At 38.6% G+C, this 26,245-nt stretch overlaps 1 protein-coding gene across 2 annotated transcripts in view; it reads left to right on the top strand.

Annotated features, from left to right (window-relative positions):
• RAB3GAP1 (RAB3 GTPase activating protein catalytic subunit 1) overlaps positions 1-25,995 on the top strand; it is a 72,607-nt gene extending 46,612 nt beyond the window's left edge. For both annotated transcript variants that reach the window (XM_066279064.1, XM_066279065.1), the window contains 12 exons: positions 223-392; positions 2,790-2,876; positions 4,021-4,193; positions 6,000-6,054; positions 6,286-6,642; positions 10,174-10,311; positions 13,602-13,829; positions 18,963-19,059; positions 19,160-19,263; positions 19,399-19,514; positions 20,898-21,000; positions 24,707-25,995. In XM_066279064.1, coding sequence (XP_066135161.1) covers positions 223-392; positions 2,790-2,876; positions 4,021-4,193; positions 6,000-6,054; positions 6,286-6,642; positions 10,174-10,311; positions 13,602-13,829; positions 18,963-19,059; positions 19,160-19,263; positions 19,399-19,514; positions 20,898-21,000; positions 24,707-24,943 — 1,865 coding nt within the window. In that variant the 3' untranslated portion in view covers positions 24,944-25,995. The remainder of the gene's footprint in view (positions 1-222; positions 393-2,789; positions 2,877-4,020; positions 4,194-5,999; positions 6,055-6,285; positions 6,643-10,173; positions 10,312-13,601; positions 13,830-18,962; positions 19,060-19,159; positions 19,264-19,398; positions 19,515-20,897; positions 21,001-24,706) is intronic.
• Positions 25,996-26,245: the final 250 nt, after the last annotated feature.

The raw sequence follows: 26,245 nt of genomic DNA, 5'->3' as shown, positions 1-26,245 counted from the left end.
TACCAAAGCAGGGTTTTAGCCATTTATTTTTTAGGTCCCCTGGGGAGAAATTTGTGTTACACCTTTGTCAATCATACATGCATATAAAGCTGAACATGTGTATTAAAATTTTATAATTCTAAGACTGTAACACTAGTAAAAAGAGTGACTAAATCTTCAGTTTACTCATCATTTTAATCTGCTGAGGTTGGTGACATGTATTCATTTCTATTCTTCTTATAGAAATTGCTGATATAACTCATGCTTTGTCAAAGTTGACAGAGCCAGCACCAGTTCCAATTCATAAATTATCAGTTTCCAATATGGTACACACTGCAAAGAAGAAAATTCGAAAACACAGAGGTATAGAAGAGTCACCACTGAATAATGATGTCCTCAATACCATTCTCTTGGTAACTAATAATGTCTTTATATATCTATATACACAGATGCTTTTATTCATCGTATATTCAGTCCTTTCTTTATGGCAGAGAAGAAGGCTTTAGGAGCATAGGAATAGCAGAGGGCTAAGAGCATGTTGAATAGTTTGGCGGATTGTGTAGTACTTCCAGGGAGTGGCCAGAGACAAAGCTGAAGAGGTAGCAGGTAACCTGCCATTCCAAAGCACTGGACTTCATCATACACTTTCATACCATTATAAGCAATCACCATGATCAGAATTGTATTTTTGAAAAATTTCTTTCATAGCAGTCCAGAGAAAGCTTTATATTTTATAGTGAGTACTAAAAGGGGATAGGGTGTCTTCCAGGTGAAATGTGTGGAGCAGGCCCAGTCTGGGAGCCTGACCTACTGTTGTGACTTTGAACAAACCATTTAACTTCAGTTTCCTTGTCTGTAAATGAGGCTGATAAAACCTTGTGAGATTTGTGGGGATTGCCTGGCGTGTAACAGTCCTTTGATAAATGATAGCTATTTTTACTGTAATTGTAGTTATAATCATACATTTGGCAATTTGTGCATTAAGACAGTCTTAGGGAAAACCTTCAAGAGGAGTGCAATGAAAAGAATACTGGTCTTGGCAACTCCATGGTAATCTTATCTCTGTCATTACTCTGAACAATACGCTTAACCAGGTTTTCAGCTTGTATGTCTATAAGACATGGACAGTGATACTTAACTCTCACAGCGATAGAATGGGATTTTGTTTGTAAATGTGCCTAGTAGTGCTGTTGGCACATGGTAATCCCTCTATTTCTAAGAATCTGTTGAGTATGTTTTATAATGCATAGCAAAGTATACATACAAAGTAAAAGGAATTTGTAAGTCAGCAGTACTACAAAGCACTTGGGAGAAACAGTGATACAAAGACTGAAAATAAATTTCTGTAAGGGGGCCCCTTCTTAAGAATGTATCTTTAGAGATTTCATTCCAGTTATGTGGCTCAGTTGTTTTATACTCTGAATTTTTCTTTTTTAACTATATTACGCACATGCACATATAAGCAGAGACCAAGTAAAAAGATACATTGGTCATTCAAGTTGTGACTGCTTACTACTTTCTCGGAGTGTCTCCTGAAATGATGTTATGTGTCTTAAATATCATACTTTTTTTTTTTTTTTTTTTTTTTTTTTTTTGCATTTTTTTGCATTTTTCTGAAGCTGGAAACAGGGAGACAGTCAGACAGACTCCCGCATGCGCCCGACCGGGATCCACCCGGCACGCCCACCAGGGGCGACGCTCTGCCCACCAGGGGGCGATGCTCTGCCCATCCTGGGCGTCGCCATATTGCGACCAGAGCCACTCTAGCGCCTGAGGCAGAGGCCACAGAGCCATCCCCAGCGCCCGGGCCATCTTTGCTCCAATGGAGCCTTGGCTGCGGGAGGGGAAGAGAGAGACAGAGAGGAAGGCGTGGCGGAGGGGTGAAGAAGCAAATGGGCGCTTCTCCTGTGTGCCCTGGCCGGGAATCGAACCCGGGTCCTCCGCACGCTAGGCCGACGCTCTACCGCTGAGCCAACCGGCCAGGGCCATACTTTTTTTTAAGAGAGACAGAGAGAGGGACAATCAGGAAGGGAGAGAGATGAGAAGCATCAATTCTTCATTGTGGCTTCTTAGTTGTTCATTGATTGCTTTCTCATATGTGCCTTGACCACAGAGTGAATGACCCCTTGCTCAAGCCAGCAACCTTGGGCTCAAGCCAGCTACTTTGGGCTTCAAGCCAGCATCCTCTGGGCTCAAGCCAGTGACCATGGGGTCATGTATATGATCCCATGCTCAAGCCGGTGAGCCCGCGCTCACACTGGATGAGCCCGTGCTCAAGCCAGCAACCTTGGTGATCTGAACCTGGGTCATCACGCATCCCAGTCCAGTGCTCTATCCACTGCGCCACCACCTGGTCAGGTTTAAATATCATACTTTTATTATTTTATATATGAAAACCTGTGGATAATAAAACTCTACTAACTCATAAAATATGATTGTTTAAAATTTTTCCATCATAGCTTTATCTTTTTAATAATATTGACACTTTTTATAAACTTGAATGATGTCCTTGGATGAGTCTGACATTAGAGTGAAGAAATTTTGGTTTTGCATTGTTTAGTTTGAAGAACCAGGTTATTACCCTTAAGAAAAGCTTCTGATTTCTAAAATTGGCTTGTCACTAAAACTCTGTATTTTCAAAGAAAAATAGAAAAAGTTTGAGATAACGTAGAACCAACTGGCCAGTACAATAGGAGCATTTTCATTGTTTCAACAGCAAAATTATTAAAAAGTCAAATAGTGCCTATATGAGTAACAAAAATCAACAAATTAGGCAATTTGGTTGAAAGTTGATTTTCTTTCTCCCTTAGTTTTTATTCCCTGATGCTGCTTCTGAGAAACCATTAGATGGAACTTCAACAGACAACAGTAATTCTTCATCAGAGAGTGAAGACTATGTAAGTTGATTGATTTGGAGTTTGATAATTAAAATGCATCTGATTTCTAAGAGTTTGCTGTATTTGTGGTTTAGTAGCATAAGGATTTTTTTATTTTAAAAATCAGCTTATGAAAATGTGAGTGGAGATCATGCTTCCCCTCAGAAAATGACCTATAGAATGTTGACATCTTTTGAGTCGCAGAACTTTTCGGTAACAATGAAAAAAAGAACATAAGCAGAGGCAGATTAAGGTGGGTTGAGGTACCGGGAGCAGAAGAAAATATAGGGCCCCTTAAAAAAGAGACAGAAAATAAAAATACATGTCAACCATATTTTTAAATAAATAAAAAATATTATGTACTATTAATGTTAAAATTGCACATATGAAACCAAACTTGGTGTCATTAGAAAAAAGTATAAAGTTGGGGTTTTGCAGGGCCCTTCAGAAGTTGGGGCCCCAGGCATACACCTGGTGTACCCGCCATTAAACCTGCCTCTGAACATAAAGTACTATTCTATACTATACATGATTTTGGGATTTCCCTCAATTTAAACTTTCTGTAAATCATAAATTTATGTTTTGCAACAGATTTTTTTCTGTATTTCAAACAAGAGTGAGTGAAAAACTGTTTAATGAAGTAAAATATGTAAAGTTTTCATGTTTTTCTTGTTCAGGTCTTTGATAAATTGAGAAATGAGAGTTTAAATAACAGGTATAAAGATGTATCAGTCTTTTATTGTATTGTAATTACTGTTGACAAGTAGATTTCATGACCTGAGGAAGACAAGCGAAGGTTTACATTTCCAGTTTGTACAGTTCTAAGTTTATGTTTTTGGATTTGACAATAAGTATATACTATTTTTAATTAAAAGGTTTTTAAAGCAACACATGAAATTTAGAATACATCTTGAAGTTTCCACAGAAGAAATTGAAACTTGTAGCTTTAGCCTCATCAAACTATAGCTTCACTTTTTGATCCTTGTAGAAATCTTGAAAACATGAAACTGTCTAAAAAAATTTAGGCAGTAATATATTAGATACTGATAAAAGCTATTTTGGTAAGCTAGATTAATTTTAGTACTAAAGTCTCTGCCCACACAGTTTTTGATTATACATATAAACATGTTAACAAGTTTTGCTGTTTCTGTTTTGTTAAATTTAGAATCTCTACAATCAGTTCAAATCTGCCCCATCGGACAGTTTAACATACAAGCTGGCTTTGTGTCTCTGTATGATCAATTTCTACCACGGAGGGCTGAAAGGAGTGGCGCACCTCTGGCAGGAGTTTGTTCTTGAAATGCGTTTCCGGTGGGAAAATGACTTTCTGATTCCAGGGTAATAATTCCATTTCCAGTTGTAGAGATAGGATTGTTTGTTGTTATTAGCAGAATTTGACTTTTCAACCATTAATTCTCTTCTAGGAAATCTGCCCTAAGAAAATGGTAAGAAACTTGTCCTGACAGGCAGTGGCGCAGTGGATAGAGCGTCAGCCTGGGATGGGGAGGATCCAGGTTCAAAACCCCGAGGTTGCCAGCTTGAACGTGGGCTCACCAGCTTGATCACAGGGTTGCTGGCTTGAGCTTGGAATCATAGACATGACCCCAGGGTTGCTGGCTTGAGCCTAAAGGTCGCTGGCTTAAAGCCCAAGGTCACTGGCTTGAGCCCAAGATTACTGGCTTGAGCAAAGAGTCACTGCTTGGCTCCTTCACCCCAGGTCAAGGCACACATGAGAAAGCAATAATGAACTACTAAGGTGCCACAACCATGAGTTGATGCTTCTCTTCTCTCTCGCTTCCTGTCTGTCTCTCTGTCTCTCTCACTAAAAAAAAAAAAATGGCAAGAAACTTTGAACATGATTAATATAAAGAGGTGTTCACTGCAGCAAATTTATAATAGGGGGAAAAAAGTGAAACAACCACAGTATCCAAGAATGGCTAAATAAATTATGATATATCTCTATAATAGAAAGTTAGGGATCCATTACAAATATTTTCCCTAAGGATCTCTAATAACATTTAAAATGATGCTAATATTTATAGTAAGGTAGAATATAGAATTGCATACACTGTGCATTTTTAGTTGTGCTATGGTATAATATTGTACAGAAAATAACTAAAGTGATGCAACCAGTGTCAACAGTAATTTTCCCAGGTGTGAAATTACATTTTTGTTTTGTTTTTTATACATGTATATATTTTCTAAATTTTATGTAGTAAACATTTTTTTTTAGTTTTTCTACTGATTTGAGAAAGAAAGTGGGGGTAGGAAATGAGAGAGAGAGGTATCAACTTGTGTTTTACTTAGTTGTTCTGTTTGTTGTATACTCATTGATTGCTTCTTGTACATACCCTGAGCAGGGGGGAAGGGAGTTTGAACCAGCAACCTCTGGCATGCTAAGTTGACTCTATCTACTGAGCCACCTGGCCAGGACCTGAACATATATTTTTACAGTTGGAGGGAAATCATCTTCAGAGTTCATAAATTCATAAGATGTTAAACATTACCTGTGATTTTTTTGTATAGTCTTTATTGACATTTCACTTAATCACACAGGGGAGTTTAGTTAGCATAAATATCAATATTGCATAGGTTACTGCTCATTTACCCTTGTCAAAATGGTGACTAATCCAAAAGTGTTTACTCTTAATGTTGTTTGCCAGTCTCTGCTTAGCTGGATTCTCTTTTTGCTGATTACTGAGAACTTAGCTTAGAATTAGAGGCAGTCCAGGTGAAAGAGAAGTGTGAAGATTGATGGGTTTTATACTGAGAATCCACTGTAATAATTAAGAATTGAAAAGATAGTATATTTCTTACGGTGTGAACTACTACTGTATGCTAGCTGCTTCCTGGGGTGGATTTAGAGACTTTTTTCATTTTAAGTTTCTATTATCTTGGGAGCTATTACTAGTTTACTATTAAGCTTTGAAATATCTATTTATGTTTGCTATTGAGGATTTGTGGACTAAGGGTAAAATAAAGTTTGATATTTTAATCTTATTTGCTCTATCTCAGTTACCTATATAACTCTAGTTTTAATTTTTTTATCAATATGGCAAAAATTTGTGATAGTATAAAAACTATGCATATCTGAAGCAATTTTACTAAAACTAATCTTTCTTTTCCCACTACTTTATTTGATAGATTAGCAAGTGGACCCCCAGATCTAAGATGTTGTTTACTACATCAGAAACTACAGGTAAACATTTTCCAATGACAATATATAAATGTGATCTTGAGTCAATTGAAGTTAAATTTAGGTGTGAATTATAGGCTCTTCTGTTTGTGCTGTCATAGGTTACTTAACATCACTGTCATTCACAACAAGTACTCGGGAAAGAGTGGAGAATGAAAACTAAATATTCAAGCAGTGGATAGATTTTGATTTTACTGTAACTAATTCAAATATATATATTTCTGTTTTCTTAAGATGTTGAATTGTTGTATTGAAAGAAAGAAGGCACGTGATGAGGGGAGAAAGACAAGTACTTCAGATCAGGTGACTAACGCACACTCAGGGGATGCTGGAGAAGCTGGAGACCATCTAAAAGACACAGATAAGGAAAAGGGAGAGGTGGGAAAGTCTTGGGATTCTTGGAGTGATAGCGAAGAAGAATTTTTTGAATGCCTAAGTGATACTGAAGAACTTAAGGGAAATGGACAAGAGAGTGGCAGGAAAGGCGGACTTAAGGAGATGGCAAATTTAAAGCCAGAAGGACGACTGTATCAGCACGGGAAACTCACACTGCTGCATAATGGCGAGCCTCTCTATATCCCAGTTACCCAGGTAGGACATGAACAGGCACTGTAAGGTTTAATGTTTAAAAATTTGTTGTTTATATAACTTTATCCTAGTAGGAGATGATTGCTTTGGGTAGGAGCAGTTCTTTACACAGTCTGTGTTCAAAGATCTAAATTTTGAAATCTGGCCATAACCAGTTGGCTCAGTGGTAGAACATTGGCCCAGTATGTGGAAGTCCCGGGACTGATTCCCAGTCAGGGTGCACAGGAGGAGCGACCATCTGCTTCTCCACCCTTCCCCTCCCATCTCTCTCTCTCTCTCTCTTTCCCCCTCTTCCTACTTCCCTCCTCCCCTCCCTCCCTCCCTTTCCTCTCCTGCAGCCATGTCTTGTTGGTTTGAGTGAGTTGGTCTTGGATGCTGAGGATGGCTCGGCCTCTACCTCAGGTGCTAAAAAAAATGGCTCCGTTGCTGAACCATGGAGCAGCAGCAGCCCCAGATGGGCAGAGCATTGCCCCCTAGTGGGCTTGCCAGGTGGGTCCCAGTTGGGACACATGCAGGAATCTGTTACTCTGCCACCCTCCTCTCACTAAATTAAAAATAAATAAATAAATAAAAATTAAAATCTAAACTATTGGGGCTTTAAAAGTCTACCATTTCTGAAATTGAGAAATGTTTTGAAGTTTAAGAGATTGTATCTCATTATGTTTAATGTTATCTATTATTTCTTAAATCAAGTGGTGAATACTCAGATGTTTTAAAAAACAAAATCCAGTACTGGCCATTTTGCTCAATGGGTTAGAGTGCTGTGCTGAGACACCAAGATTGCAGGTCTGACCCCCAGCATGTGCAGGGCATGTGCAGGAAGCAACCCAAGAACGCACAGCCAAGCGGAACAGCAAGTGAATGCCTTTCTCTCTCTCTCTCTCGCTCTCTCGCTCTCTCTTTCTTTCTTTCTTTCTCTCTCTCTCTCTCTCTCTCTCCCTCTCTACCTTTCTCCATCCTTCTCTCCTCTCCCCCACCCTTCCTCTCTCTGTTTCTCTAAAATCAATCAAAAAAAATTTTTTAATAAAATCCAAAAATATGGAGGGGAATGAAAAGTAAAAATCCTTTAATTATATGATTAGTTTTTATCAGTTCAAAAATGTAGTTTGAGGCCATTTTACACCATTAGGGAGTAGAATAGCAACAACTCCACACCTATGGGAGAGTAATAGTTTTTGTTGGGTGGTTTTATAAGTAGTATGTGAATACGTTTCATTGTGAAAACTCAAATCTAGAAAATGTGAAAGCCACCACCCACTAATTCAACTCTTATTCCTAAAAGTAACCACTATTACTGGTTTGGGTTATAATCTCTCATATATATTCTATGCATTGATGCAATTGTGTGTGCATGTGATACATAGTTTTGTGTACTTTTTGTTTTTAAATGTGGCATTGGTGTGCAACTTTTGTTTAACTATCTTGAAGATCTTTCTACATCATTGCATGTAGATCTACTTCATTTCTTTTTAGTTGCTATATAATATTCCATGGCACAGAAGAGCCATAGTTTATTTTTGTTTATTTTTTTCTCTGAATACACAATATGTCATTTGCAAGTTTTTGCTATTACAGTGCTATATTATAAAATTCTTATAGTTTTTGTATATTTTGTGTTCACAGATGAGTGTTTCCCTGAGGAAAAAAAAGAAAAATGGAATTACTAGATAAACAGATACATGTTACAGAATTCCTTTTCAAAAAAGGCTTCACCTATTTTACAGTCCCATCAATAGTGAATATAGGAGTAAGGGAATATCATTTCCTCTCTAACTTTCCTTTCTCATTTTCTTGCAGACACCATTATGTATTGAGTGCCTAACGTATGGCAACCACTGCCCTGTTCTAGACCTCAGGAATTTAGTAACAAACTAAACAGGAAGATTCTTGTACTTGTGGTACTTATATTCATAATTTATTTAATTTTTATAAATAATTGACACACTCAATCATATACTTTTTTGCAAATATAAGCAAAAGTAGTATCTCAAAGTTTTAGATTGTATTTCCCCAATTTTTGATGAATCTAGGCATTTTTTCATGTTTATTGGCCATTCTTTCCGGTGACTTGCCAACCATTTTTCTTTAAATTGCTCTCCTGTTTTTACTGATTTATGAGTCCTTCATAGTTTAAATATAAATCTTGCTTTGTATATTGTATATGTTTTTTCCCTAGTCATTTTAAAAAGTATATTTACTTATCAAGTATTTGCAGTATGGTAAATAATGCTGCAATGATATTGCTAGAAGTGAAATTACTGCATCAGAGCACGTGATTAGAAATGTTTGCCGTGTCTTGATTGCCAGATTATTGTCTGGGAAGGCTTATACATTTATATCCTCTTCCACAGTGTTTGAAAGTGCCCCATTTAAGTTTGTTTTAAAAATTAGGATGATACAAGAAAAAGTTATTTTATTTGTTGCTCTGTGTTTTGAATGCCATAGTTTTACCTATGCTTCTACTTTATTTCTTTTCTTTTTTATGTCTATTTTACTGATTTGTTCCTACATGTACCCTGACCAGGGTCGAATCAGCAACCTCTGCACTTCAGTACAATGCTCTAACCAACCGAGCTATCCAGCCATGGCCCTACTTTACTTCTGACAAATAATTTTGAAGATTATATAAGACAGTGGTTCTCAACTGGGGAGTGATTTTGCCCACCAGGGATATTTGCAGTATCTGGAAACATTTTTGATTGTCACGAAGTGAAGTGGTACTACCAGCATCTAGTAGGTAGAAGTGAGAGATGCTGCCTAGCACCCTACAGTGCATAGGACAGGCCCCTGACAAAGAATTACCCAGTCTCAGGTATCAGTGGTATTGAGGCTAAGAAGTCCTGAAATCTAGACAAAACCTTTGACAAATGCTCTCAACACTTCTACATTACCCTATTATCTAAGAATAGAAAAGACCGTGTTTTTCTGGCTTTAACAGCAAAAGCAGGTAACTTTGGTTAGTCTCTTGGATTGTTGTGTTCTTCATATTTCAGATATAAAATAGAACTTTTCTGAAGCCTTTTGATTCCCAAAACAAAAAACCCACAACTTCATATGGGAATTAATAATTAGAATGTCTTTTGTACCTAAGCTCAAAGCAACTCCTCCAACATAAAATGTAGTTGGGGCTTTTAGTTGGGGTTCAATTAATTTTTAAATATCAATTTTCTTATAATAAAAACCTAGTGATAACATACATAAAGTATTATTAGGACTTTATTTTTATATCATTAATAAGCAGGAAAATGTTTAGTGCACCCTAATTTCTCCATTTTGTAGCCATCAATCCTAACCAAAGGGAACGTGATAATCTTTCTTATCTGTGGGGGGGGAGACAGACACTGAAAGTCATATTTATTATTAATTTGTTACATTTTTCTGTAGGTTCAAAAAAACTTGTGAATTTCTCTGAATTCTTTTAAATACATATCTTAGGACTTCTAGAGCTAAAATACTTGTGTTTGTTCTATTTTTATAGTTCTGTTTTGTCTACAAAAAGACTCCTCATGAGCCTTGTCCTTATGTGCTTCACAGGAACCAGCACCTATGACAGAAGATCTGCTGGAAGAGCAGTCGGAGGTTCTAGCTAAATTAGGGACATCAGCAGAAGGGGCTCACCTCAGAGCACGCATGCAGAGTGCCTGTCTGCTTTCAGACATGGAGTCTTTCAAGGTGGGTCACACTAGCAGAGCTCGGGATTCTATTTTGAGTTATTCTGGGATAAATCTGTGAAAGTCATTCAATAAAATGGTATGAAGACCTGAATATCTGTTTTATTAAATGCTTTTATTTCATTAGTAGTTAATAACACCCCACTTCTATCTCCTAAAGGTTGTATTCAGAGATACTTCTTAAGTTTAAAAAAGAACAATCTTTGTCTGACCTGTGGTGGCGCAGTGGATAAAGCGTCAGCCTGGAAACACTGAGGTTGCTGGTTCAAAACCCTGGCTTGCCTGGTCAAGGCACATATGGGAGTTGATGCTTCCTGCTCCTCCCCCTTCTTTCTCTCTCTCTCTCCCCACTCTCTAAAATGAATAAATAAAAAAAAGAAAAAGAACAATCTTTGAATAATAGTTACAAGTTGAGAATTGAATAAATTTTATATGTGCATTGGGATGTCTTCCTCTTTTGTGTGTGTTAAGCCAGTATAATGCAAGGCTTTTAGGAAACCCTTAGGATTTAACATTGGTTAAATGTTCATTCAGCAAATTTTGCTATCCTACTCTGTGACTTGCACTGTGATGAGATAAGAAACACAATATTCAGCCTCAGTAACAGTCTAGTGAGGGTTGTGGGAAGGTGATATGTAAATAATTATGTGGTGAGTTCTCTTATGAAGGCAGAGTCTAAAAAGTGACCTGACTCTACTGAGTGTCATGGAAGGTTTCTCAGATGAGTCGCCATTTAGGGTGAGTAGGTATTCAGAGAGTTGTGACATTTGGCCTGTTAGCTTAAAAACCCAGGGATGAAGAAAAGTCTTTTTAAAATTATTTTTGAAAGAAGAGGTAAGTCTATGTGTATTAAAAAACAAAACAAAAAAACCAAGTGGGTAGCCCATTGGACCACAGGCTTCCCTTTACTTCCGCTGATACTCGAAACTCTCTCCCAGGCCCAGACTTCCCTCCCCAACCTGCTGCTACCTGGGATGGCCTCCATCTCCCCATTTCATAGCCCTGCTCAGTCCTGCTTTTGTGCTATGTAGGCCAGCCTGAGTTTGATTTTTTTCCAGCATGAACACTCCATGAAAACCTATGCTACTTTCATCACCCCTGCTAGCAGATTGGTTATAACAAAATGGAGCCTCTTTATTTCCTGCTTGTTTCCCCCATATTTACTAAAAGGAAAAATAAAAATATTCAGTAAACCTCTTAAGAACTGTATGTTTTCCTTGGGGACTAAAAAGATTCAGAAAATCTGTTGAGTTCTGTTCTGTCAAATTACCGTATTCTTTGCTCCATAAGACACATGGGCATTTTCCTTTTCACTTTTGGGGGGGAAAAAGTGTATCTTATGGAGTGAAAAAGACAATATTTTATTAAATATTTTAACACACCATTTGGTTCAGAATATTTTTTTTATTTTTCTCCTTAAAACCTAGGTGTGTCTTATAGTCAAGTGTGTCATATGGAATGAAAAATACAGTAAAAAAAAAGATGTGTTTTCAGACAAACAGTGCAGTGAATAAAGAAAAGTCAGCTCTCAGAGCATGTGTTAAATCAAAAAGGTTAGACAAGGGAATTGGCTTAGGAGATGTATGCACATAGTATGAGCCTGTGCAGCTGCTGTTTTTCACCTGACCTCTAGTAGCTACCTTCATATTCATCTGTCTCTGTCCTTCTGCAGTGTCCTTGCAGAGGGAAGTACAGAATGAAATTCCAAATTGGAACTGTAAAAGCTTTTCCCCATAGAAATAGATTGTCCCGGATGGTAAGGTTCTATGTAATCAGCAAAACTGTGGTTTATTAGACTCTTTTGGACTAACTTTGATCCCTACAAATCTCTTATCAGAAAATAGTCTGTATTTGAAACAGGCTTTTTACACATCTGTCCCTACGTAGGAAATCATATATTTAAGGAAACATGGGCCCTGGCCGGTTGGCTCAGCGGTAGAGCATTGGCCTGGCGTGCGGGGGACCCGGGTTCGATTCCCGGCCAGGGCACATAGGAGAAGCGCCCATTTGCTTCTCCACCCCCACCCCCTCCTTCCTCTCTGTCTCTCTCTTCCCCTCCCGCAGCCAAGGCTTCATTGGAGCAAAGATGGCCCGGGCGCTGGGGATGGCTCCTTGGCCTCTGCCCCAGGCGCTAGAGTGGCTCTGGTTGCGGCAGAGCGACACCCCGGAGGGGCAGAGCATCGCCCCCTGGTGGGCAGAGCGTTGCCCCTGATGGGCGTGCCGGGTGGATCCCGGTCGGGCGCATGCGGGAGTCTGTCTGACAGTCTCTCCCCGTTTCCAGCTTCAGAAAAATACAAAAAAAAAAAAAAAAGAAAAAAATAAGGAAACATGTAGTCACTCTAAAATAGATACTGTTGCCTCTCCCTTTTTGACACAGGGATGACTTGCTTTAAGGCCCTTTGGGAGAGTCCCTGGAGCTTTGGATGAATTCTGATATGTACACGAGGTACCTACACTTTACCATTTCAGAAGGACAGGGCCGCTTCTTGAAGCATGCCTGGAGTACATGCCTGTAACAGTAGAACAAAGATAAACCATGGCTGAAATGAGCCTGGTTCTTCTCCTAGTAGCTATTTGTTTAGCCTGCTATATAGTAAGGGCAACCACAAGGAAGACTTCTGCTGTGAACTCTCTTTCTTTAACACAGTCTGTGGTATAGGAATTCAGTATTATTTTCTTTTTCTTTTTAAGTTTGCTTCTCTCAAGGCCTATCTCTAATTTCCTAAGATGTTCTCAGGTGGGTGTGGTGTAGCCTGGTGGGTGTGGCTAATTTGCAGATTTTTGTGCATGAATCCTGAATCATACAGTAGTCTTGACCCTTGTAGTTTACAGAAGTACTTGGCTGCCATGATGTCACAGCCCTTTGACGTTTATGTTGTTACTAGTTAAGGACCCTCTCGCACTCTTTATCCCCTCAGCGGGGAGTTTCTAAGTTGATGGGGGCTGCTAAGCTGGTAGCCAGTGAGCTCAAGGAGGAGGAATGACAGTTTTGCTCTTCACATTTAAAACTAGCTGTGTCTGTTTTCATTTTGGTCTGAGGTTAATTTAAGAAGAAAGAAAATGACCTTATGCTTAACACTTCTTTGTTAATGTTTACATCACATACTATTTCAGACAATTAAATATAGTACTCATATAAAGAATATTATGTTGTGGTAGAAAATATAACCAAACATATGTTTAATTGTATACACATATCCTTTGAATATTAGGGAAAATAGGATTTTGCAAACAGGTTTATTGGTAACTTGATTTTCATTTAATTCTGCTGGATTTTTTGCCTTATTTTAGGCAGCTAATCCAGGTTGTTTTCTGGAAGATTTTGTGAGGTGGTACTCACCCCGGGATTATATTGAAGAGGAAGTGATTGATGAAAAGGGTAACATGGTTCTGAAAGGAGAACTGAGTGCTCGAATGAAGATTCCAAGCAACATGTGGGTAGAAGCCTGGGAAACAGCGAAGCCGGTTCCCGCTAGAAGGCAAAGGAGACTGTTTGATGATACCCGGGAAGCAGAAAAGGTAACTGTGATATAAATCTCAGTCAGTGTAATGAGGGCTTTAGGAAACCTTAGGATTTAACATTGGCATCTTCATTCAGTAAACCTTTGACATCCTACTTTGTGACTTGCACTGTGATGAGGTAAGAAATACAAAATTCATCTTCAGTCACAGTCTACTGAAGTGGTTCTAATATTTTTAAAACACTAAAAAAGACATGAGAGCTTTGGACACACTTGAGAAACAAAGCATTGAAATTTAATGAGCCTTTTATGTGTCTACTATTTATATTTAAGATTTTATTGATTTATTTTAAAAGATTTTATTGATTTATTTAGAGAGAGTGAGAAGGGGGAGGGAGGAGCAGGAAGCATCAACTCCCATATGTGCCTTGACCAGGCAAGCCCAGGGTTTCGAACTGGCAACCGCAGCATTCCTGGTTGACACTTTACTGCGCCACCACAGGTCAGGCTATATTTAAGATTTTAGAACTAGTTGCAGATAGGCCCAAAAATAAGACACGCATAGTTTACATGGAATGCTTACCACGGGACTGTCTCATAGCATATATTAAAAGCCTTAAAAATGGTCATGTCGAAAAAATTCCATGCCATTAATAAGTAAATAAATCCATGCCTTGAGCATTACTAGGAGATAGAGATATGGTGACCTTTAACTGTAAGTGGAGAAACAAGCCAAATGCCAATGGAGTTCTCAGTGCTGCCAGCCAGGTATAGAAAGTGAGGACAGGGAGTTTTAAGAAGAGCTGATGGATACAGAAGACTTGGATGGAGCAGAGTCTTCCCAGAGAGACAGTCTTAACAGTACGTGCCAGATACTCAGTACAGGTAGAGCTTGGTAGTTCACAGCACTAGCCACAGGGAAGGGGCTTTAATGTAAGTAAGCAGGACTAAAAGTGAACACTCAGACACACTGCCTTGGGAAGAACCAGATAAATAGAGAAAGAATGATACTCCTTAGAGGTAAAGTGATGTTGGGAAAAAAGGGGAAAATTAAGGATCTTGCAGAAATGAAAGAGGGACAAGACTTATCAACCTCCCTCATCGTCTGCCATCCGTTAAAGAAATTGTGCAGAAAAGGGCGCTTTCAAATTGTGACATGACTAAGAATAGTAAAGAGCAGGCCACATCCATACAAAACTAAAAAACAAAATTCATTTGGATCATTTAGCAAATGAAAACATTTCCCAAAAAATTGACCATGAAGCAGAAAACTGTTAACAGGACATAACACTCCATACTGAATCAGAGATCTTTAAACAAGCATGGGATATATGAAAAAATAAGGTTAATCAAAAACACTAAAACTAAGAGCAGAAATGGACCCAAAAACCCTGCAAAAAAAAGAAACCACAGCTGGCTTAACTCAGGATAGAAATAGAAGAAAATGATAACCATATAAAAAATATAGACTAAATTACAAGGGGCCCAAGGAAGAATAGATTCATATTTAAATTTAATACAAGACATCAAGGGCCACACCAGGCAGTTGCACAGTGGCTAGAGCATCAGGCTGGGATGCGGAGGACCTAGGTTCAAGACCCCGAGGTCTCCAGCTTGAGCACAGGCTCATCTGGTTTGAGCAGAGCTCACCAGCTTGGACCCAAGGTCACTGGCTCAAGTAAGGGGTTACTCGGTCTGCTGTAGCCCCACAGTCAAGGCACATATGAGAAAGCAGTCAATGAACAACTAAGGTGCTGCAACGAAGAATTGATGCTTCTCATCTCCCTTCCTGTCTGTCTGTCCCTCTCTCTGACTCTCTCTCTGTCTCTGTCAAAATATATATATACACACACACACACACACACACACACACACCAATATAGAATTACTTAAACATTAAATATTTTTTTAAAAATCCTCTGAATCTTCAAGCAAAAAGATGAAAATAACTAACAAGGGAAAAAGAATTAAGTGTCAGATTTCTCAAAAACAAAGTAATGTGGAGCAGCATTTTCAGGAAATGTAAGCAAAAAGTGTAAACCAAAGATTTGATATCCCACCAAGATGTCCAAGTAATACAGGCTCTAAAAACCAGTTTTTTTCTTAGTTTTTGCACACGTAATTCAGTACTCCTATGCCCTTTCTAAGAAATCAATTAGAGCTGCCCCATCCACAGGGACTTTCTGAAGTGTTAATGATCTATAGCTATTCTATCCAAAATGCTAGCCACTGGCCACATGTGGGGCTTCAGTGAGCACTTGACATGTAGCTAGTATATTATAGAAACTGGATTTTTAAATGACTGTGGCTGGTGGCTGTCCTATTGGACAACATAGTATAGGAAGGTGAACTTAACCAACAGAGATAACTGGGAAGACTTTGGCAAAGGGCCAATGATAAGCATTTTATACATTTAACTATAGAGCTAAGACTAAAATTTGCTGGGGCCACTGTAGAAGAATATATAAAAATTGTATGTTAGGACAAAATAGAAAATGTAACCAGAAAGGTTGGAATGAACAAGGAGAGAGGAGGAGGAAAGTAGAATGAAATCATTAACTATTACATAGGAAATGGATGTTAATCACAGATACCATTTATAATTGTCAGATAAGCCTGGCCAGGTGGTAGTGCAGTGGATAGAGCATCGGCCTGGAGGCTGAGGACCCAGGTTCAAAACCCCAAGGTCACTGGCTTGAGTGCAGGGTCGCTGGCTTGAGTGTGGGATCATAGACGTAAACTCATGGTCTCTGGCTTGAGGGTCACTGGCTCAGCTGGGGCCCCCAGTGAAGGCACATAGAAAGCAATCAGTGAACAACTAAGGTGCCGCAACTGCAAGATGATGCTTCTCATCTCCCTCCCTGCCTGTCTTCTGTCCCTCTTTTAACCCTCTTTCTGTCTGTCTCTCACTCACTAAAAAATAAAAATTGTCGGATGAGATCATCAAACAGTTAAAGATAAAGGGAATTAGGGCAGCACAAAAGGTATTAATGGAAGGATATCTACTGGAATGAAAATATAAACTTTCTTTAGTACCAACAGAATATTTCTTAAAAAGCAAAGAACACACACACACCAAATAGAGAAATACACATAATAAAGATCACATCATACACAGAATAATTATAGGATTGTCGTGTAAAACGTAACTCTGCTATAAGTGAGATTCAGTGATTTGAAAAAAGCTGCAAGTAAATGATGGATAAAGATTATCAGGTAAATAAAAGCAATAAGAAAGCAGGAAGTATGATCCTGATACCAAACAAAGCAGAATTAAAACAAAAGCATTTAAGAAGGTAAGTGGGAGTACAATAGGGTTTCCCCCATTAGGATACTGGGTTTTAAGGTTGAGGTTTAGATTTTTAGGATGAAATAATCCCAGTACTACATGTTTTCAATGCAGAATGTCTGGAGGAAATTTTCCCAAATATTTTTTATGAAGTAACTAAAACATTAGTACCTAAACCTAATAAAGATTGCATTTTTTTAAAAGCTACAGACCACTGAGGTCGGCGGTTCAAAATCTTGGGCTTGCCCGGTCAAGGCACATATGGGAGTTGATGCTTCCTGCTCCTCCCCCCCTTCTCTCTCTCTCTCCTCTAAAATAAAAATAAATAAAATAAATAAAATTAAAAGCTACAGACCAGTAATACATAAGAAATAGAATTTTTTATAGCTAAAAGTGGTATTTTACAACGAGGCTTTAACAGTTGTTAATGTTTATACACTAGATAACAGAGTATAACCATCTATGTAAAGAAAAAACATTTTGAATTACACTAATAACAGAGGACTTTAACATAATACTCTGTCAGGTAGACAAAGCTAAGGAAAGATCTAAACAAGATAATATGGTTGATCTTTTTAGATATGTGTCAAACACTATATCTTGGTAATAGAGCCTATTCCTTTTTGTAAGACACAGGACATTCACAAAAGCTGATACTATATTAGGACACAAAGAAAAATCAGTAGGTTTCATAATGGAAATACAATCAATACTCTGGCCTTTGCAGTAAACTAGAAATTAAAAATGAATCAAAATGCCAAAGTCCAGGCCGTCCACCTAGAAATTTAAAAACTTTGTGTTAAATAATGCTTGAGTGAAAGGGGAAATACAAAGAGAAATTATAGAATTTCTGAAAAATGATAATGAGCACTACATATCAGAACGTATAAGGATATATTTTAAAAGAGATCCAAGAAAAGTCCATGGGCTGAAATACCTACATCAAGGAAACAAACAAACAAAAAGAATGGAAGCAACCCAACTGCCCATTAATAGATGAGTGAATAAAGAAGATGTGGTACATGTTGTAGACTGGAATAGCAGTCTAAATAAAAAGAATGAAATCTACCATTTGGGACAATGTGGGTAGACCTAGAAGGTATTATGCTAAGTGAAATAAGCCACAGAGAAAGATAAATACTTTGATTTCAGTTATATATGGAATCTAAAGAACAAAATAAATGTAACAAACCAGAAACAGACACAGACAGCAGACTTATGGTTGTCAGATAGGAGGGGGTATTGGGGAGCTGGGGGAAGAAGGTGAGGAGATTGAGAAGTGTAAGTAGGGCCCTGATTGGTTAGAGCATCATCTTGAAGTGCAGAGGTTGCTGCTTCGAATTCTGCTCAGGGCACATACAGGAAGAGATTGATGTTCCTGTCTCTACCTTCCTCTTTCTTTAAAATTAATAAAAATTTAAAAGTAAAAGAGAAGTATGAGTAGTCACAAAATGGTCACCCTGATGTAAAGTACAACAAAGGGAATATAGTCAATAATTTAATAACTGGTGCCAGGTGGGCACCAGAAGTATCAGTGGGAATCACTTTGGAGCAGCAATTTTCAACTGGTGTGCTGCAAGAATTTTTAAAACCTGCAATACCTGCCTCTTTAGTCAAGGACACTGACCTCTTTACCCTTAGATTGTAAGATAAAAAGGGACGGCACCCTGCACAGCAATAGTTGTCTGATGTGAATGAATCAAAATTACACCTTTTTTTTTTTTTGTCAAATCAGTAGAAAAATTTAATGTATTTTTGGTGTGCCTGAGAATTTTAGTAATTAATTTGTATCCCATGAGATGAAAAAACATTAAACCGCTGGTCCAGAGGATTCTTTGCTCTCATAAAGGGCTGCTTTATTCGTTGACAAGGGCATTGATCATGTATGTACCTGTGCCTCAGGTGCTGCACTACCTGGCAGTACAGAAGCCTGCAGACCTTGCTCGGCATCTGTTACCTTGTGTCATCCATGCAGCCGTGCTCAAGGTAAAGGAAGAAGGTAAATAAATGTCTGTTTCATTAGTAATTAGTTCATTAACAAAATGAAAGTGTGTTTTGTCTAACTTGTTTAATGATGGTTTTGATCTTTTTAAAAATAGAAAGTCTGGAAAACATTTCTTCAGTTAAGAAGATTATAAAGCAGATAATATCCCATTCCAGTAAAGTTTTGCACTTTCCCAATCCAGAAGACAAGAAATTAGAAGTAAGTTTGAGGTAGTGTCAGGATCTTGCCAAGTGTTCTTCTCAGTTGGTAATAATTACTTTCAAGATACATTTTTAAAGGGCTTTGCTTTTTCTGCTGTTTTCCAATGTGTGACTTCCCATTCTCTACTGTTAGGAAATCATCCATCAGATTACTAATGTGGAAGCCCTAATTGCTAGAGCTCGCTCACTGAAAGCCAAGTTTGGAATTGACAAATGTGAACAAGAGGAGGAAAAGGAAGATCTTGAAAGGTAATTGCTATCTGGCTCATTTTGTCTACAGTAGGAAAAGCCACCACTCTCTTTAGAAAATTTTAATGAAATACTGAGATTCTTTTGTGCTTGCTCCTATATTATTTGTCACAAGCATTAGCTAGAGACAGAGAAATACTTAATTATCATAGTACTTGACCTCTGCTGTATTTCTGGGTGTTGCTAGGTGTCTCCATTCCCCCCGTGTTTAGAAGCACGTCTATCAGATCTCTTTCTGGCAGTGTCCCTGTTGCTCAGGAGATGTGGTGCCTCAGCTGCCTGAGAAGTTATTTATGCTGTGTTACCTGAAGTGCTCAGAGCTTGCTTTTAGTTCTTGCTGTTCTTTAACCACAGTCTGAAGTGTTCTGCCACGTATTTTTCTGTTCAGTATTCATTTAATTTTTAAAAAGATTTATGACAGCAAAGGCGTAGTTACTGTGTACCTTGCGAATATGTTTTGAAATTGACCAGGATGAGGCAAATGACCGGGACAGTTTTTCCCTCCGGAGGCAGCACCATTACCAGAGGAGTCTTTCCGTGTGACCCCTGTCTAGTTTTGCCCATGGTACTTGAAAGGACAGTGGTGTTTTCATGTGTTATAAAGGATTTTCAAATTAGCAGCTTCAGTAGCTGGAATTCGCTGTACCGTTAGCATGTTCATCAACCTTTCCACAAGGAATGGCATTATTGATGTTAAGTAATCAATATTATATGGCAAGGCATTGATTGCTATAGCTTTTAGCAAGTTTTTGTTTGAACTTTATGTCTTTTGTTGTGTGAAATTTTCTCCCAGCTTTCCTTGCTCTTTTAAAAAGCCTTTTTTTAAATGAGAAAAGCAAGCTCTGATCATGCGAATTGTTTCTTAAAAGAGCAGTCTGTGTCAGTGAGCAGGTGCCCGCTGGGGACTCTGCCTTTGATTCTGTCAGCTCCACTCCAGTGATCCGTGAGGTAGTTGGAAGTATGGTATTTCCAGCACAAAATGGCACAGTTTGCAATTGATACTTTGTCCAGTAAAACATATATTTTGTGCACATGGTCACATACGCGTACACACACACCTCAAAAGAATAAAAACAGGAAATCTGGGTCATTGCTTTGCTGTATCGATGAAACTTGGTTTTTGTTGTCCATAAATGTTTTTTTGAGCTTTGACTGAATATTTCTTCTTACACTTTGACAAAGATGGGCTTTTCACCAATTTTATGAAAGCAGTTGAAAGGTGGCAGTAAGATTGTCAATTGAGTTGATTTTAATTCCAAATATCAATTTATTTTGTTATAAAATTCCAACTCCAGTCATGGTAGTTTAGCCAGTATCAATTTGAGGGTGCGTTCACAAAATTCAACTGGGAGGGCTGATGTAATGTGCTGTTTTCTCCCCTAGGTTTGTGAGCTGCCTTTTGGAGCAGCCTGAGGTGCTAGTTGTTGGTGCAGGAAGAGGACATGCTGGCAGAATCATTCAGAAGCTGTTTGTGAATGCTCAGAGGGTAAGATTCCCTGTGGAGTGTACCACGATTTCTCCAGCCCCTGCTCAGTAGGGCGCTGTTTTGATTTCTACACATGGCTGCTTATACAGCTGCTAGCTGAGTGTAAGTCTGGGCATTGGGTTCAAACAAACACTGAAGAAACAGTGACTCTCAACAGTGACTTCTGAGTTTTTCAAATCCGCTTGCTTTCGTACTTGTTTAAGTAAATGGTAAGTATACGTTAGAATCTAAGGTTCAGAAGTTAGAAGGACCTGAAATCCAGTGTTATAGAATCTGATAGGGACTCAGTTAACAATGGCCATTGTGTTGTGGCAAAAATGTTTACTTTCAAATTAGAATAGATCTCAGTTTTACCATTTAAACCCATGTCTAGCAAATGGTTTTGCAACTTACTTATGAAGTTAGTAAATTATAATGGTGAAGATATCTAACTTTAGAGGTTTCCTAAGAAGGGAGAGCAATATTTCAAATTTTTAAGACTGAGGACACTTAGGCTTCAGTGCGGAAAGAAACCCTAATTTGAAAAATTATCTTCATCACCCTGGCCCGTTGGCTCAGCAGTAGAGCATCAGCCTGGCGTGTGAAAGTCCTGGGTTCGATTCCCAGCCAGGGCACAGAAGAGAAGCGACCATCTGCTTCTTCCCCCTTCCCCCTCTCCTTTCTCTCTCTATCTCTCTCTTCCCCTCCCGCAGCCAAGGCTCCATTGGAGCAAAGTTGGCCTGGGTGCTGAGGATGGCTCCATGGCCTCTGCCTCAGGCGCTAAAAAAATTATTCAATTTGCAACAGAGCAATGCCCCAGATGGGCAGAACATCGCCCCCTGGTGGGCATGCTGGGCAGATCCCGATTGGGCACATGTGGGAGTCTTTCTGACCACCACCCCCCAAAAAAAAAATTCATCATTACTTCTACTTACGAAAGTAAAGGTTTAACAGTTATATAATACCTCTATAATACCTCTGACATTCTAAAGCGATCAAACTCTGGGTTTTTATGAAGATGATAGTAGTTATACTTCCTACCGATACTCGGCACTGCTCTGTTCACTGGGAGGAAGTGCTGGTGTCTCACAGACACTCCCTGGTCGGGGCTCAGTAAGAGTAAAGATGCTTACAGACAGTGAACTACACTGAATACAGGGTGCCCGTACCTGACTGCTGGCATTGGAGGGACCCAGTTGTGAAGGTGTAATTCTCAGAATCAAATGAGAAAAGAATTTTAACGGGCTTACACATGGAGTAGACGCTTCATGATCCCCTTTGAGTTGATCTGGAGACCATCTATTTACGACTCAAAGTCATAGCCAAGTACACTGACCTGAATGTTTAAAAGGAACTAAAGCCTGAGGTTATTTATGGGTAGATCTTTAAATTTAAATTTTTCAAGTTAAAAACTATGTTCCTTATAAATTAGAGTTCTAGAAAGCAATAGATAGTTACTTTGATTTATATTGTTTTTGTCTCTGGTGTGAAACAAAGAACCAGGGCTGCTTTCACATCCCACCCCACAGTGTCTGCCCGGCTTACCCACCAAAAGCTCCCGGCACATTTCTTTGTCGTCACCGGTATGCACTTTCCTCACATTGCAGAAACTTGTCTCTTTCCTCAGTTTTTAACATTTGTGTGTTAAGAGCATTGAAAATCTAAAATATTTCTATATTTAATGCTGAGAGTATTACTTGTTTTGAATAGTTAATAAGCAGAATTATTTTTCTCAGAATGGAAATAGCCTTTTCTCCCCAGACTGCAAGTAAAGACTTATTGTAAAAATTAGACAATACAGAAAATTATAAAGAAAATATTTTATCATATTAAAAATGAATTATATTAGTCTCACTACCCACTGATGATCACTGTCAGCATTTAACATGTAGCATATATAAATATATGTATATTTTATAAAAATGGGATTGTATTATATAATTTATTTTGTTATTCACTCAATTGGTTTTCACTCAGTATTATCTTTTACATTAATAAGACTGTATCATCTTTTCAGTGGCCTCATTGTATACCCAATCTAAAATTGTACATTTATCCCACATTATATATTTTAAAAGATTTCAAACTCTCACACCTTGTGAATGTTTTTAGGGAATCGGCATGCTGTAGTCCACGTAACAAGCACTTGGTTGGTACATTTTAAACTCAGTCATTTGGCTGATATAAACCATTCAAGTTTCTTCATGTAACTTTTGTTTTCATAACCAACTGATACTGTAACATTTTTACTAATATAAGCATATAGTAATTTTACATATTTAGAATTTTTAAAAATAATTTTAATTAACTTTATAAATGGAATTCAGCAAATAAATCACTGATAGGATTTTGCTTCAGCCTTGCTAACTTGAATAACTCTTAAGACACCTATTCTTAAATCCATTTGGGGCCTGACCTGTAGTGGCGCAGTGGATAAAGCGTGACCTGGAAGTGCTGAGGTCGCTGGTTCGAAACCCTGGGCTTGCCTGGTCGAGGCACATATGGGAGTTGATGCTTCCAGCTCCTCCCCCCTTTCTCTCTCTCTCTTTCTCTCTCTCTTTCTCTCTCGCGCGCTCTCTCGCTCTCTCTCCTCCCTAAAAATTTTTAAAAAATCCATTTGGATTATCTATTTTTCAAGCCATGAGCAATTTTTTTTTAGCATTTTAATTTTTCAATAAAAGCTAGATTTTTGTTAAACCATTCTCCCATTAAATGACACTACTGTTGAGTCATCAGATGCATGCGGAGTGGGTCAGCGCAGTTTGAGAACTAGACGTGTTGTATGTGGTGTACATTTGTCCTGATAACTTTTGATAGAATCATGTTCTAAATTAGTGCATGCTGTCTGAAATAATCTTGAAATTTCTTGTCTAGCTCTTTTTAAAACCATCTTGCTTGTTTCATCACTCTTTCTTTTCTCACCCTTTCTCAAGCTGACTGAATCTTCTGATGAGGTAACAATATAGCCCTTGTCCCTCATGGTTCCTTGTTCCTTCCCCTCCCTCTAATTTTATAAAGTAATTAAGACTAACCACCTTATTAATAGTTTGGATTTGATATACCTTTCTTGCTGATGTTTACATAACATAATTTCGTATTTTCATTGAGAAAACAATTATTTTTTTTCAAGTCACTGATATTCTGAAAGAAATATAGCGATCAGAGTTACAATAAAAACTGTAATTGAATATGTATTTTTTGCAATTTTAGTGAAAAAATAGATGCCTTTGCCATTGAGAACTTATCTTTGTGGCCATTGCTACATTAACATGGACCTCACTACTAACTCACAATAGCTGCCCAACAAAACCAATGTTTCCAGTTTTAGTTCAGCCAGTGAACCTTAAAAAGAATTGGAAAATGGATGAAAACCATCCTTCTAGATTCTGGAGAGAACCAGCTCCTCACTGGACGGAGGCCTCAGACGTGGTCTGGGTCATTGCTAGACCTAGAAGAAAAATGGGAGCAGCACCTTCTCCCTCTTCATCAGCTGTCTGAACGTGACCCATTTCCAGGCAGATTGCCCGCAAGCATCTCCATTTGTTTGTGGTCTCTGGCTGCTCATGCCATGTTTCAACCTTCTTATATTTTCTGCGTTTGTATTTTTGAGTAATCATAACACAGTTAACAGCATTACTGAATAATGTAGAACATTTTTGTGTATTTTTCATGTATACCTCTCAGCCCTTCATAATCTAAGTTTAGCCTCAACTTGGTTCTATTCAAGGCTGCAGCCATGGCTCTACCAGAGGAGGAACTGAAGAGAATGGGTTCCCCAGAAGAGAGAAGGCCTAACTCGGTGTCAGACTTCCCGCCCCCTGCAGGTCGGGAGCTCATTCTCCGCACCACTGTGCCACGGCCCGCCCCCTACTCCCGAGCTCTGCCTCAGCGCATGTACAGTGTTCTCACCAAAGAGGATTTCAGACTGGCGGGTGCCTTTTCATCAGATACCTCCTTCTTCTGATTCTGCTCGAGCTGCCCGTGTGGCTTCAGAGACAGTGTTGATCCTTCTGTGGGCAGGAGGTTTTGCCAGGCAGGAGCTGGAGACTCCGTGAGGGGGGCCTGTCTAGTTGAATGATCAAGCATCATACCAGCATCTGAAAGACTTCCTGTTGCCAAGAATGAACTGTGTTGTAGCTTGTGAGGTCAGAAGTAATGGGCTTGAGCTGTTGAAAGATTTCTTCCTGAAAGAGATGGCCCTTGTTTGAGGTGGGCTTGGGGACCAAAAAAGCAGGAGCTCTGTGCTTACTCGGGTGAGATTGTGTTCATTTCTTTTCTGTGATACCCCTTAAGCTATTGCCTTGCATTTAGAGACTATGTAAACACTTATTTTATTAGTATCAAGTATGCAAAATAGAGTATTATCTCAGATTCTGGATATTTTGGACATAGATTCTATTCCCAGAATCTGTGTTTTTAAAATATTAAATGGCATTCTGTTTATTCAATCCCCTGGTGGCCATCTTTATTGTACTAATTAAATTTGATGAACATTTTGAATATTCTAGGAGAAAGCTTAGAGTTTCACATAGCTTATATGGTTTTCCATACAGTTGTGACCTAAGCGTATTCCTTCTGATAAGACTATATTAAATGTCACTACAAATTAATTTGACACTCATCTTGTCAGTTTGTTTCTCTTACTTGTTTTGGGGGACGTGTGAAAAGAACCCACCTGCAAACTGCTGTACAGTGTGCATTCCTTATGTGGCTGCTGGCGGCAGCCTTGCTGCGTTCAGAGCTTCATGCAATTCGTGTGATTTGCTGTATGTGCTAAGGTAGTGAACGAAGATTATTTCAGTGAACTAGTGTGCTTTTGTATTTTAGTTAAAATGAAAATAATTGATGGGGATGTTAGTAGCACTTAGCATAAGGATAACAGCAACATATGTCTAGTTATCTGATGATCAAGTTCTATTAAATCTGTGTTGCTATGTGGTCTTTGTTCAATAATCTTAAATCTATTTTTAAGCCTAAAATTCTCACTTTAATCCAAAATAAAAAATGGTTATACCGAAGCATAGACCTTGCTATGAAATTTTGAAGAATTAATAGATCTGTATAAGCCTGTTATATTATTTTTGTAAAAAAAAAAAGTGTGTGTGGGAGGGAGGGAGGGAAGGAGGGGGGAGGGGAGGGGGGAGGAGGGAGGAGGGGGGGGGAGGGAGGCCTGGCTCATCACTGCCCACCGGCACAGTGCTCTTCTCTGAGATGCTGGGACTCCATTGCTGGCAAACCCACAGACGCTGCTTTCTAACGAGGAAGT

The sequence above is a fragment of the Saccopteryx bilineata genome, chromosome 5, assembly GCF_036850765.1.
Source record: "Saccopteryx bilineata isolate mSacBil1 chromosome 5, mSacBil1_pri_phased_curated, whole genome shotgun sequence".
Lineage (NCBI taxonomy): Eukaryota > Metazoa > Chordata > Mammalia > Chiroptera > Emballonuridae > Saccopteryx > Saccopteryx bilineata.
Note: the sequence above shows the minus strand (reverse complement) of the source record. Positions and strands in the feature narration are given on the sequence as shown.